General features: G+C 36.1%; 1 protein-coding gene across 2 annotated transcripts in view; it reads left to right on the top strand.

The window, feature by feature from the left end:
- The window catches only part of NAR1 (ferredoxin hydrogenase), a 125,305-nt gene that overhangs the window by 36,206 nt on the left and 73,502 nt on the right, over window positions 1-15,597 (top strand). For both annotated transcript variants that reach the window (XM_089801610.1, XM_089801609.1), the window contains exon 4: window positions 450-532. In XM_089801610.1, coding sequence (XP_089657736.1) covers window positions 450-532 — 83 coding nt within the window. The remainder of the gene's footprint in view (window positions 1-449; window positions 533-15,597) is intronic.

The raw sequence follows: 15,597 nt of genomic DNA, 5'->3' as shown, positions 1-15,597 counted from the left end.
TTTCTCTATGTTACTGGGTTTTAATTTTGTACAGGTACCTTGGGGTAGTTCCACAGGCCGGGTCTTACCTGGGTACTAAATGCTCTCAATTATCACTTCTTAATGGAGAAAGAGAAAATTAGAAAACCTAAATTAACCACCTGGCATGGGAACACATAATAACCACTGGGTATTGCTATATGTCAAAGTATTCAAACTGATTTGATTTTATCTTTAGCATCTGATTTTTAAAATTATCAGCCATGTTCTATTTGTAATTTTGTACAACTTATGTAATTATAGTCATCTTAAAATACTTGTAAAACAATATATATAGTTTGGCCATACCTAGCTGTACCAAACCCAGGTTCTTTGCATTTTGTCTAATACTCCAGCATTTTTATGAGAAACCTATTTCACTTTCTTGAGTTTATTTGATGATTGATCTTGTTTTGGATGTTTCGATGCAGATGCAAGAGAGATTGCCCTCAAAATTAGACACCACTCAAGTAGAGCCGGTCAAAGTTACACTCCATGATTGTTTGGCATGCAGGTGTGTGATCCTTTCTACATTGTCAATTGAATCCAATAGATGTGAAAGTGTTTAGATTGCAGAATGGTGTTTTGAAACTTTTAATAATTTAATTGACTTAATTAAAGAACTGATAAAAGCAAAACTAATATGGATTCTATTTTCACCTCATATCTTTCTGTAAGGAGGAGTTGAAGATGGATGTAAATATTAGGGATAGTTTATATTAAATAATGAGAGCAAGTAAAGTGTCATAAGATGTCAGAAGTGAGACTCAGTAAGGAGTCAGATTTATACCTTGGTGATTATGGATCAAGTTCCTATTCAATCACAGTTGCATTTTTTAATTTCAGTCGGGAGTAATTTTAAGTTTAATTTGGTAGTGCATATATTGTCTTCGTTTTGTTTTATTTCTTTTAATATTCATATAAAACTGCAACATTTTTGTTCACAAGTTCCATAATTAATTATCTGTCTCTATGCATCTGAGTAAGAAAAATATTTTTGGTTATTGTACTGATCAGCGATTTAAATTTTATGCTTCTGTTTTAAACAATGCTCACAAGATTAAGATCATTGGCATGTTAATAGAGATCTTAGTATAGATTGATGAGTTATTGTAGTTTGGACAGGTACATCTGTATAGGCGTTGTGTCTATGCATGTGGAAATTGTCCAGTGAATTTTCCATGCACCCAATTCATGTAAAAGTGAAGGTTTTGTAATCTCTAGTGAGAAGTACATCAGTTATATTTTTCATAGTTGAAAATTTTGGTTTCAGCAATATCTCGTCTGGCCAATTTTTTTTTGAAAATCTTGGAATCGACAAAAACTCGGTGAAAAATTCGGCAATTAATTGACACTTTTATCAAACATTTGAAAATATACAATTTTTTAAAATATTCTTAAAAATGCATACATACACACCAAATTTGTAGAACATAATGATTTGAAATATTCACCATATATTAATCAAAGTTTTGAGTTAAGCAGTAATTCATAGCAACTAAAATTTAATAGATTAACATAGTGATAGAATCATATACCAAGAAATAAGTACAACATTTGAATATAAATGAGTTCAATACATATATAAGTCAAACTCCATGAAACTACAACTTCTGAATGCATATTAAGTTCAAGTTTTAGTATCAATGAAAACTACAAGTAGCTATTATAAATTGCGTCTACGAGTAAAACTCAAAAGAGATCTCTGCTGCTAGGTGGGTTGTGTTGAAGTAGATGCTGTCGCAACACTCTCAACAGGTGCCTCAGGCTCAACAAAAGTATTTGATGGATGACCAAGCTGATGTTCCTCCTCACGTGCTGCCACATTCGCATCCCAGTCATCTGCTTCCATGCTAAACTCATCTAGCTGCTCATTTGTCAATAAAGGATATCCCACATGCACATTTGCATCCTTCCCCATCAAGAGGAGCAATCCAATCTACTGAATAAGGATCAATGTTATCCAAGTCAAGTGCTTCATATGAAGCTTGCCCTTCCATCTTCTTTTCATACAAGTGAAGGTTGTACCTCACATACACCAAGTCATTCAAGCGCTCTTGAGTCAACTTATTGCATTTCTTTGTGTGCATGCTCCCAAAAGTACTCCAATTTCTCTTGCAGCCAAAAGCACTACAAGGCTGTGATAAAATTCGAATGGCAAGCCTTTGAAGATTAGGCGTTGTGGCGCCATAATCTTCCCACCATAGATCTGCAAGGATTAAAAAAACAATTTATGATGTGGTAAAGCTTCCAATAAATCTCATGAGCAAAATAAATGGTATGATAAAATTAAACACATGTTCCTTTTATCTAGCTGCAAGTTGTATCTCCTCGGTTTGCAATTAGGAGAAGAAAACAATGACCCCTCTTCCCTCTTGTAGCTCTGCAACTCATCAAGTATGAGGTCCCGCAGGTCGAAATCAACAACCAATCTTTGAATACATGTGTCCAAGTCAATTTGAACCTTTGCATTGGCTCTAAAAGTGTTGGAGAAATGAAACTTGGGGTTCAAGTAGTAGGCAACTACATGAATATGTTGGTGGAGTTGTTCCACTTACGATCAGTTATGTTCCATATGGGTCCATATTTGGTCTCATTTGACTTATACAAATGTTGAATGGCCTCTTTGGCCCTATCCATGGCCTTATATAAAACCCCATGGGGTTCGCCATCCACAATTTGTAAAACCTTCAGCAATGGTTTCGACACTCGGGGACATAAAAAATTATACAAAGATCAGCAAATGGAATTATTTCAAAATTAAATAATAAATTATTAATGAAGACTTGAAAACTTACGTTGAGGATCTCCATTAGCGTTTCAAATCTAGCATCAAACAAAATCTTCACAACCTTCTCTGCTCTAGGCTTCTTGGTATAAGGGACTCAAACCATTTCTTATCTAGAAACATGCGCCTAAGCTCTAACAATGTCTCAAATATGTTTTTTTGCAAGTTTAGAAAATTATTAGCAAATGTGTGAAAAGATCCTTACCACTAGTGTGTTTTCTCATAAACCTCAAGACCTATGTGTGATTGTAGATGTACGTCACAATATTCCTTCCATCTTCCACCACCTTCTCCACTCAACTTAGTTTCCCTAGGTCCTCAAGGAGCAAGTCAAGACAATGAGCACCATAACGGCTCCAAAATAATGTGAAATGCCTCTCCATCAAAAGTCTATCAGCTGCCACATACATAACTACATAATCAGTCACAATGTAGATGACATTAGCCCCTCCCACTTACATTACCACCTCATCCAACATGTTGCACAAATTTTCTGCATTTGTAACTTGATCAGAGGCATCAATTGATTTTAGAAATACCAACTATCCCCCTGAAGAAACTATAAGATTGATGAGTGTCCTATTCCTGCCCTCTATCCACCCATCGGATATAATAGTGCAGCCTTTTTATTCCCAAACTTTTCTTTGCTCTTCCACAAGCTGGTAAATTTTTTTTACCTCACCATCTAACAACGACCCACCCACCTCATAAGGAGTTGGGGGCTTGAACCCCTTGCCAGACAAAGAAATCAAAGTTACCACTTGGTGCCAATACATATTACATAAAGCATTTAAGGGTCATTGTGGATCCAAAATCTTGCAATTGCCACCTTTGTCTTCTCGTGCATCTGTTTGTTCCATGCAGTGCCTAGCAAGTCGGGTTGAGCATGAGGAGTGTTATGTGGAAAACAAAAGTCTGATCCTCGATCCTTGTATCCAAGGTCCAATAGAGGCAAAAGCCTTTCCATTTGTTTGTGATCTTGTAGAAGTAAAAGTCCCTATTGGTGCTACCATGGCCTCAAATATCCTTTTTGCTGCCTTATTTTGTGCATATTTTTGAAGGCTCGTCGAAGCCTCATTTGTAGCCTCTTTCAGACATTTATCATGCGGTGTAATATCATTACATGGAATCTTTGCAAGATGGTATTAATATGATAATAGATGGTTTCTATTATCATTATTTATTATTTAATGGTTATCTATTGTAATCTCCTGTAAATATTAGAATGCTTCTAATATTTAGTTTTTTGTATATAGAATAGAATGTTTCTGTTCTTTAAGATTGTTTCCTAAGGAAATATTGTTTGTACTTTTGTATATATCGATCTCTTGATCATTGTTAATATCAAGAAAATATTTACCAATTACTTCGTAATATGGTATCAAAGCCAATTCTTTGAATTTTTAAAAAAAATTATAATTTCTTGTTCAAAATTATCATAGCAATATTTTTTCGAAATTATTTTTTGTGATACCTGCTTTGTCTAAGGCTTTTTATGTCTGCAACTTACTACCATTTTTTTGCAATTATTCTCTGTAATTTTTTGGTGGAATTGCGCCCAGTTTTATGCCTTTTTTTGCAGTCTGTTCGTGGTTATTTGTTTTGCAAAACCGACCATTTTTGCTTGTTTTATGGTCGTTTTTGCCTATTTGAAGGCGTTGCGCCCAAAATCTGCTGTTTTTTCTGCAAAATTGCAATTAATTTGAAGCTTTTTTCAGCCCAGACTGTTTTTGTTCGAAACCCTAATTTTCCGTACTAGATCATTTAAAAATAAAATAAAATTTGGTGGGGTTTGCGAGAGCTCAATTGTGTTGTCATCCATTTTTTGGGTGCCTCGATTTTCAAGCCAGCATATCTAGAATTTGACAACATATTCATTCTGGGGTTTTTGAGCTCTTTTTTGGATACCTCTTCATGTTTTTTGGGTCTTCCATTTTTTGCCTCGAAATACGTGCCTCTACAGATTTTCATTTTTTTTCACTAAAAAATGTGCTATGGCATCTTTGACTAATATTTTGCTCAAGGGAAATCATAAGTTCAACAGTTACAATTATGGCACATGGAAACAAATGATGCTAATCATCTTTGAATATCGTGACACACTGAACAGACAGAATCTGCCTTTTACGCTTGCATGGCTAAAACACTTGCAAATCATATGAAGTCGTTTGCCTTGTACTTTGGTTCAGGTGCCTCTCATCATTTCATCGACCATAGAGATTGGTTCATTGACTACCAACCTTTTTCAAACTATTATTTTTGGTGGAGGGGAAGAGTACACCGTTGTCGGCAAAGGTAACATTCAGATTTAGTTTGCTGGGAGTGATCTCATTTTTTTCGATGTGTACTACGTTCCAGGGATGGAACTAAATCTACTCTCAGTCAGTCAGTTGCTGTGACACTCTCCATAATTGGATGTCACCTTCAGTTCACATCAGTGCACCATTACTGATAGGGTGACTCAGGCTATTGTTGCATTGGGTCTTGAGGATCATGGTCTTTTCAGACTTACTGACTTTGGTGATTCTCAGGATTTAGCTATGGCTGCTCGGCGGTCTTCTAGTTAACACACTTTGGCATTGATGATATGGGCACTTAAATGTGCACCATCTCTCTTAGCTTGCTCGGGAAGAGCTTGTCCTTCGATTGCCAGAGATTTAGACTCAGTAACTTGGAGTTTGTGATGCATCCTAGGCTGAGAAGCAACATCGCACACCTTTCACTAGTGGCGATTCATGGTGAGCTTCTCAGGTACTTCAACTTGTTCATGCCAAAATCTGCAGTCCTATGACCACTTCTCCTGCTCTTTTGTCTTGGCATTTTCTGCTACTTGTTGATGATTTCAGTAAAAAAATTTGGGTATATTTTCTTGAAAAGAAATTGGAAGCATTTACTCTATTTCAGAGGCTTAAATCTTTAGTTAAAAAAGAGTTTGAGAAATCTATTACTGCTCTTAGGTTAGAGTCTAGACAATGGGGGGGGGGGGAATTTTGTTATAATGAATTCTCTAGCATCTGTGATACTCGTGGCATCAAGCGCTAGTTAATCAAACTCCACATATCACAGTAGAACAATGTAGTTGAATGTTGGAATAGCATAATCACCGAGATGGTTCGATCCATGCTCGAACAAAGAAATGTTCCAAAGAAGTTTTGGGCAGAAGCAGTTAACAATGCAGTTTATTTTTAGAATCGGTCACCCACAGTGTTTGTCAAAGGTAAGACTTCGAAAGAGGCTTGGTCAAGTCGTAAACCCAAAATTAGTCATGTGAAGTTTTTGGCTCTCTTGCTTTTGTTTGGATCCTTGATGTGTCATGCACTAAGTTGGATGCCAAGCGTCATGTTTGCTTTTGATTAAACAGTGATCATAATTACCAAGAAGTTGAAGCAAAATGCATCTAAGGGTTGATACTTCCTATGATGGATGCACATGAACAGGACTTGGGCCAACTATAAGGCTACACAACTCATCAAACTCTTCAAAACCTAGGCGGGTAGACCTTAGATTCACTTATGACACCAGTGCAAAACATAAATTTGAATTTGGACAAAGCAGATAAAAGTTCCAATTCTTCTATACTTATGCAACAACAAAGGTATGCAATACCAAGTTACAAAACTTATGCATTCACAAGCTAAATGAGGGTTATCCTTTTAGCTCTACAACATAAAAGGGAAAATGATTTTGATATTTGATTTGATTTCAGCATAACCCAGATATGAAACAAAAAAATTACAATCTCCTAGTTGAGATTAGTGCCCTATCCATTGAGTGTTACACAAACTGCAACATACATCAAGATCCTTCAGATCTATCCATTTACTTTGTAAATTAGACATTAGTCTTCATTCTGAATCATCTACTTATCAAAATCCTTCCATGGCAAAAACAAGATAATTTATTTGAGAAGGTCCCTGTTTTACAAATCTGAGAATAACTTTTTCCTGGGTATACCTGCACACATTCTGACTGCAAAAATGGAAACCTCATTCTGAGACCTTACTGGTGACATATAATACTTGCATATTTGGACAAAAATGACTCCTTGGACGCTCATTTGAAGTTGCAGGCTCTAGAGGATGAACATGCCATTTTAAAGGTTAAAAATATTTCATTTATTATAAAGTTCCGGAATGACTGATTTATAAAAATAAATGTGGGGCCTACTTTTGATTTAAAAATCCTTTTCATGTGAATGTGTGCTCATGACATGAAAAACAATGTTATAATATTTTGCTTTCTAAACTTTTAGATTTTTCTCTCCAATTTGAAATCAGACCTGGCTAACTGCCATGTGGGTGCCATGAGTCACTCTTTGATTGGCTAATTGCCATGTGGCCATTACCTTTGCCACATGTCGCAACCACGCAGCTTTGCGACATGCTCGATGGGACCCACTTGAAAGATGGAAGTTGCACTCATGTTGGAATCACAGCCTCGTAGCCCTTCAACTCAATTGCTCATTAATTGAGAAGTTGCGATTGACCGATACTAGTTAGTCGTGACCTTGGGACCTCTATTTGCTAATTGCCTGTTTGCCTTACGATGTCATGCACTACACACATTGAAACTTCGCCATCATTTATTCTTAACTGCGCGATAGGCCATTGATGTTTTGACAAACCGTGTCACAGCATCGCGACCTCACCTGCGAATTGCGCACCTAGCTGTGGGATCACACACTCACCCCCGGCATGCTCCACGTGGCATATTTCCATTCTTTGTGAGAGTCCAAGCTATTTGTCCTTTCACGTGCGCACAGGTGTTCAAAATTTACTTCGTGATTACCTAAGCGTCAAAGTTGGCCCCACACGTGTGAGCCTTGTGTCTTAAAAGACCTTGGTATTTTAGACACTCACTTATTGCACATTTGGGTATAAAAATACTATAAAACCCCTCAACATGGGAAATGTGGGACAAAGCCCATGTTGTATTCCTTGCCAATACTTTGCACATTGGATATGCAACACCATTCTATGGTGTGTTCAAAACATTACACAGGACCCTTGACAAATATAGTGGAGGTGGATAATTGATTTCTTTTATGTTACCGATTTGCGTGATCAAGTTGGGAAAATAATTCATTTATGGCAGCTCCTAGCATTGGTCACATTTTAGATAAGGATTTGCATCGCTTCCATGTTGGGTCTTCAAAGTCCATTTGTCTCGTAAGAAGGCAAGGAAGAACTCGAAAGTGGAGGCTCTTAACTGTGAGTATGGTTATAATAGGAATGGTGTGTTGCGATTTGACCAAACTAAATGCTCTTTATGCATTCCCATTTCTTACGCCAATGTATCTATTAGATTTGAGAATGACCCTTTTTAGTCCTGAGGAAATTCATCGTATGTTCAATGTCCTCCTTTCAATGACATCGCTCCAAACTGTGGCATGTTAAACTCAATGCATTTACAAGCTAGGTGAGGGTTATCCTTTCAGCTCTACAATATAAAAGGGAAAATGATTTTGATATTTGATTTGATTTCAGCGTAACCCAGATATGAAACAACAAAATTATATAATCTCCTAGTTGAGATCAATGCCTATCCTTTGGGTGTTACACAAACTACAACATACATCAAGATCCTTCAGATCTATCCAATTACTTTGTAAATTAGACATCAACCTTCATTCTGGATCTTCTACTTATCAAAATCCTTTCATAAGGCTTGTAACCCTATTACAGTTAACAATAAAACATAGTAAGACATACAACCCTAAACAAGTTGTAATTGAGATCTGGGTTATTTATCCACAAGTAACAAAATATTGCAGGACTTAGAGATAGGAGACAAGAATCAAAATGAAACTATTTTCATTAATGTTTTGTATTCTTCTCTTTGAAGTAAATACGTCCAGATGTCTGAAGTAACTCCTGAAAACACAAAATAGACCAGAACTTATCAATATGACTTCATTACTTGCTGTTCATACAGAGAGAGAATTTTGAGAATAGATGGCATGTTAAACTGTAAACATGGAGAACTATCACAAACTGTGGCATGTTAAACTGTAAACATGGACAAAGTGATTTCCCTGTATATATCAATGGATTCTCTGATGGAAACACATCATAGGAACTCGAAATGAGTTTAGTATAGTAATCTAGCATCCCCATTTGTCATCTTGCGTGAGCACTTTTCTTCTGCACATAACGATGTCTTTGTGAACTTCCATCGCGGCAAGTGAAAACACTTATCTTTTCCCTCTAAGAATTGAAAACTCCCTCACTAATCGGGTCTTTAGCAACATTGCTGATAAGTTCCGTAATAGGCACAGTTTTTCCAACACCATCTCCACTTTGACCTGTGCATTTGAGAATAACACTCTGCATATATCCCATTTAAGGGTAAAAACAACATTTCACCATCCGTCTTTGATATTTGCATCTTCACAAGTCCGCATGGTAATATCTCCTTGCTTCCTCCAGTACATGACCATGTTTGATGTTGCGTAGCCAAAGATTGTTGTCTTTGATCATAAAAACAAACGACATCTGTACCACATTTGATGGTGATAAACATGAAGTGAGAAATATCAGAAACAATACACGCGAACAAGTCCCTCCTACAGTCTCTAATGTTGTATATACAAACAACTTGACCTTGCAAAGATGCAACATCTCCTCCATTCACACCTAAAGGTCATTGCTAGACGGTCCAAATCGCAAAACATGTTAACATCTACAAGCACTTCGATTGGGTATACTGGTACACTTAGAGCCCTGAGGTTAAAATTGCCAACGTAAACCTGATCTGCTGGTCAAAGCTCTCTATGCTATGGGATTGAAGCGATGAGTAACATTATATTTTAACATGGAAATTTTCTTTTCCTGAGCCTTGCATGTATTTTGTGCTTAAGGAAATCAACTAAAACATAAGACAGTGCTTGAATTTGCACTTGCAGTGGTCAATTTATTACTACTGGGTTCCAAGGGTCCATCGGCGTCTACAGATTTATTGCTTTCCTTTCCTGTTTATGCTTCTCCTAATTGTTTATCCTATTAGGAGAGAAATCCTCCAAATAAGATATCGCCTCCGATAAAGAAAGTGCCCAACTCAAACTTTCAATGGGATTCTCACTACAATATCCAAGGATGAAAGCTAACTAGATTTGTTTGCGGCTTGGTTAAAGTGCAAGCCATAATGGAGACTATGGCCTTCCTATGATGCTTGGTAAATTATAACTCAATTTGTTGTTATTGTTTTTTAAGAGCAGATTAGGAGGATTAAAAAAATGAGAACGTTACCATGATAAGAGGAAAATATGATGGCCAACTCCATCCAATGGTGAAAAGCTCAAAACACATAGTTGTATAAGAAATGTTTTAGACATTAACTTCACAGGATGAGACATGCTGAAAAGGATCTCACCATGTGTGAACCTCAAGATATGTTTCAATTTCATCCTCTATATTTCACTGTGTATAATCCTGCACACCCTTTTGCAAATTTGCATTTACTTCACTTAATCAACGTTGAATACTCCTCTTTTATCTATTCCAAAGTGTATCATTATAATACCATACATTCCTTTGATTTGGAATGGTGACTTGTGCTTTATGTGATATGTTATAATGATCTGAATCATTACATCTTTTAAACATCCTCAAACCCCACCATGTCCTATCAACTTGATGAATTCAATCGAGCTCCAATGTGGGTCTGGCTAAAAAAGATTTTGCATTTCAAATACCTGACTTTTCAAAATGCTCTGAACAACCTCCCATGACAGTTGGACCAGTTGATCACTTGAAAAGCATTTTCACCCTCTCTGCAAACTGGGACCTTTTGTGTCAGAAGGCCTCTTAGTTAGTTTTAAAAACTAACAAAATCAAACAACCAGACCATGAAACTTTGCATTCATTTTCCCTGGTCCACATTATTAGTTTGCAAATTTTCGTCTCATGAAGATTTTTTACTCAAAAGATATTGACCGAAAAAGTTGCTTCCTTCAAAACTGATCCTACAAACATGTCAGAAATAGAAAGTTGCATCAGGTTTTGACTCGGAGAATTGGTCAAATGACCACTTGTGGACTTGAAACCTAGGGCATTGGTACACTTTCACTAGGGGAGTATATGGTCACATTTTGGGCTCACGATGTCAAAACAAATGTATTTGGCAATTGTGCAAAGTTGGCTACTTAGATTTGCAGAATTGGGCAACTGGTTAAAACAAAGATTTTTGCATCTGGACTTGGGAAAGTGTGTAGGCGGATTCATAAAATTTGCAAATTAGCACAATTAAAGAGTTTTCAGAGTGCAACACAATTGTGAAATCCGTTTGGCTTCATCTATCATGGTTTCAAAATTATAACATCCCAAACAAGCCTCCTAATCAATCTGCGAATCTGAACATCAATAAAACCTTAGAAATTGTATTTGGAATCGCGTTTGAAAATTGGTCAAACAGATACGTCGCAAGCTCAAATTGGAAACATAGCATGTCTCTGACCCCTAAAATACAGTGGGAAAAAGAATTTCCTCAATAGGGTCAACTGGGTCAAAGTTATGATCAGTCAAAGTGGGATACTGGTTAACTGTCATAAAAGACAATTAGGCAGTTCTGAGAAAATGCAAATGGAACCGGCTTGGAAAACTTATCAAATGGATTCATCAGAACTTCAAATTGCAAACATAAGATGTCATTTATGACTGCATTGGTATGACCATTTCTTCAAACTACTCAACGGGTCATAAAATATTTACTGTCAAACATGGCTTCCCGGATTAATGCGCAAAATGCAAAATCATGACAAAGATAAATGACCAACTTTGAGGAACTCAAAACCCTATCACATCACATCAAAACTACTTGAAATTTGAAACATAGGTTCTATGATATTCATACTAAACACTCCCAAAGTGGCAAGTCATGAAATTTATCTGAGTGCTAGATATTCAAATGCAAACTAGGCTTCCGAACACTGTTTGACACTTGAGCAAAAATGCAGATTATGACAAGTGGTCAAAATGACACCTCACCAAATGACTCGAAACTTCAAATTAATGAAGTTGTATAAAAGTGCTAAATGAAAGGCAATAAGCACTTGAAACATTTCCTATGACTCAAAATTGCAATCCGACACAGAGGCACAAAAAGCATTTATAGGGGCTTATATAGAAAAGTTTCCAAAATGGTACTCAAAACACGCTTGCAATTTTGAGTCCCAACACGTCAGAAACTCATGCTTGTCGGATACAGTATTCTTCAGAAAGCCTACTGCTTGATAGACCCTAAGACATCTCGTCTCCTATACAATCATGATGTAGTCTTTGATGAGCAACAAGGATTTCTCCTGTTTTGCATCCAATAGACTTGCCTATGAAGGATCATGATTTGGGAGTTTGGCTTCTATTAGGTTGAATGGAGCCCTTAATTTTTGCAAATTATGTCCACTCAATAAACAATGAATCACATGTTTCAAGAGAATTGAAGACTTCATTGGTTGACATTGAGAACCATAGCAATTGAGAGTTGTTATGCCATTTGAAAAGTTTCCATAGACTATGGAAAATCAGTTTCTGTAATTTTATAGATCTCGAAAGATGCTCACACACGATTTGCAGAATCAAACTCCTATATTGATAAGTAGCATGACCTGCAACCAAGGACAGGATGCTTCTGTCAAATACCAAGAAATTGATGCACATAATACTACCAAGTACTATTGGAGGGTTAATAAATGTTTGTAATGTTTTTGGCACTACAAGGACTAGATATATTCTACTAGATAGATCCTAAAATGGTATATTCATGTTAATTACTGTATTATGTTTTCTTGGAATTGGCAAGAAATATGTATACATAGATCAATAGTAGGGCAATTCATTTTTCGGAGGAAAAAGACAAATATGGTAGTCAAACTTGTATTGTCCTCTGCAAGATTTATATGCTCCGAGTCACGATAGCCTTATGCGTTGAATTAATGAGTATAAACATCACTTACAGATGTTTGAGAAATATCTACGAAGTACGTGTAAAGACGATGCCTTGGATACGACATCTTGTTGGACGGTTTTGAGGAATTTCATTATCGTGCCTGATGGAGGATGTTAACTTCCCACAACCGCTTGAACTTGGAGCATATACTTTTGTTGCTTTTCGTTCTTCTCTAACACTTCTTTAAACTTATTGCAGGCACGTACATGGAGCGAGAATGGGCTAAATGATGATTTTGATTTTGGTTAGGCAGACCTGAGAGTAAAAGCAAACAAAAGAAAATATTATAGAGACAATGTTGAAGCACCCATGCCATCAGAAGCAACAAATATTTGTGCAATACAAACAAGCCATTATACACGCATAATGATGGCATCTGGATATGGTTATTTGGGTGCATCCAAAATACTAGAATCCATTTACCCTACACTAAATTCTGAATAAGGGATACGACATCATCTGAACTCAAACCACCACTGCTAAGTTTGATAGCGGGTGGTAAACTATCGAATATAATAAGTTAATTATTAATTATTGTCATGTCATTAACCAAGGCCATTGATCGTTCATTTCAAAAGGTTAGAATGGTTGAGGAAATGTCTCTCCATCCTTTATAAATATAGGAGATGTAAATCAAACTAGACAATTCATATATATTCCATAAAAAAATTTACATACTCAGATTTTATAAGCACTCTTGTTATACTATTTTTCGTTTGGCAAAGATTGGAATTTTGAACTAAGCTTGTGGAATACTGGATCATTGAGCAAAATTTTTATATGCGATTTTGGAATTGGACTGGAGTGGATTGAGCATCAGTAATGAGTGTCTTCATTGTATTTCTGTTTCTTGCATAAATAGTAAGGATATTTATTCTATTTATTTGCACAAAGCTTTAGAGTCAAAATATTATATAGTTGAGTTCTTTATAAATATTCAAAGTTATGTAATCAATTTTAATATCAGATAAGTGGATTGGATCAATTATAGTATTTTAAACTCGATTATCATTGATATAGTGAAATATTTAATTCGTCTCTAGTTTGTCTCCTTAGGAGTTAAAGCATAATCTAGATTGGTTTAAAATTGCATATATATTTGATCTGTCACGTCTTGATAATTAAAATTGTTTATAGTCAAAGTGCATTGAATTTTATAAAGTTGTACATCATAAACTTATAATATTGACTCTATTGCCCTTCTAATTCTTGACACTAGTCTTTATATTGCTTGTGTTTCATAATCTATATGCTGGCAATTATTTCATATATCTCCTTTGAGAAATAGTATATTAATTTATTATAATGATTCACACGCATTCTTATTTTAAAAAACATTTCATTCTCAAGTAATTATATTTGGTATTGTTTCAGAACATACAAGTTTGAGGTATTTACATTCCGAATTTTATTATTGAAGTTGTGAAGTTAATGTGATTTGAATGCTTTTCACAAATTTTTGTGTTAGTTGGAAGTTTTTTAAATGTCTTGCCATTTCGGAAAACTTTCGTTGTATTCATAATCAAGTTATCTGCTACAAATGTCCCTAGATTTTAGCTATTTGTCCAAGATTAGGTACACCCGCCTTGGTTTTGCAAAGCCAAAAGCGAAGGGGATTTGGATTGTATTGATCAATTCCATCACGTTGGCCCTTTATTGGTTGGAATCCCAGTAATCGAGCTGGCAAGACTTGTAGGATTTCAATGTGTGGTTTTGGAACCAACAAATTGGCGACTCTATTGGGGAGAGTTGCTCACAATAAGTATTGTGAAGTTACCCAGAATTTTAGATTTCATAGACCAGAATTAGAAAGCAATTCTATCGGTTTGATTGGAAGCGTACTCGACTGGAAGAAAGAACTCATAAGATCAATAAATCAATACATTCCTCAAAAGAGGTGGTGATGACTCTATTCAACACAATTTTCAGTTGGTAGCTCTGCTAAGGGAGAGGACTCAAAAGGAAATGATTTGACCATATACTATAGAGAATATGTATTATGAACAGGAAGGGGATCTATGTTACACCATGGAGGAAGCACACATACAATCCCTTAGATGCATTTTTCAATTTGGAAAGCTATGAAGGTGAATCCACATCACATTTGTTCATAAAGATGGTGAATATCTTTCTGGAAGTGCTTGCAGACATCATGCCTCCACGCAAGGAATTCATAAGAAATTTTTGTGAGTTGGGAATCTTGCCAAACTACCCTGACTTGAAACTTCTTTTTCATAATTTAGATGAAGATGATGAAGACAAAGAAGAGGAGGCTTATGAGCGGATTGAACAAGGCCTTGTGCTTGATGCCAATCTCGGTGATGATGAAGAAGATCTAAGTTACATATATCCTTTGGATGCATTTTTGAACGTAAAAAAACAAGAAGGCGAATCTGTAGTACGATTATTCATGAGGATATTCAATGTCCATCAAGAAATACCTTTCGAAATCAGACCTCCATCCTCTGGTCTTCTCAACAAAATGCGAGAACTAGGTCTCTTGTATGATCATCAGTTCCTTATCTTTCTCAAACTTATGGATAATGAACTGAATGCAGAAGAAAGTTTGGATCTGGCTGAAGAAGAATCTGCCCATGATGATATTTGTATGACAACATGTGATAGCAAATGTAGAAATGAAGAGGATGATTCTCTCAGTGTGGACGAAATTTCAGATTTGCTAGATATGGAATATCAGAATATTAAGAAAAACAGTCCAAATTTTCTCTCAATTCACCATGGCGGGCAAGTTGATGGATCAACATATTTTCAGGGGATGGATGAAAGAGACGATAATTCCCATGAATCAAATTGTGGAGACAAAATAGAAATGCATACGGTGTATGAAC

This window comes from Cupressus sempervirens, chromosome 9 (genome assembly GCF_028749045.1).
Source record: "Cupressus sempervirens isolate cs-2001-9-10 chromosome 9, ASM2874904v1, whole genome shotgun sequence".
In the NCBI taxonomy this organism is placed as follows: Eukaryota; Viridiplantae; Streptophyta; class Pinopsida; order Cupressales; family Cupressaceae; genus Cupressus; species Cupressus sempervirens.
This window is presented reverse-complemented; position numbering and strand designations above follow the sequence as displayed.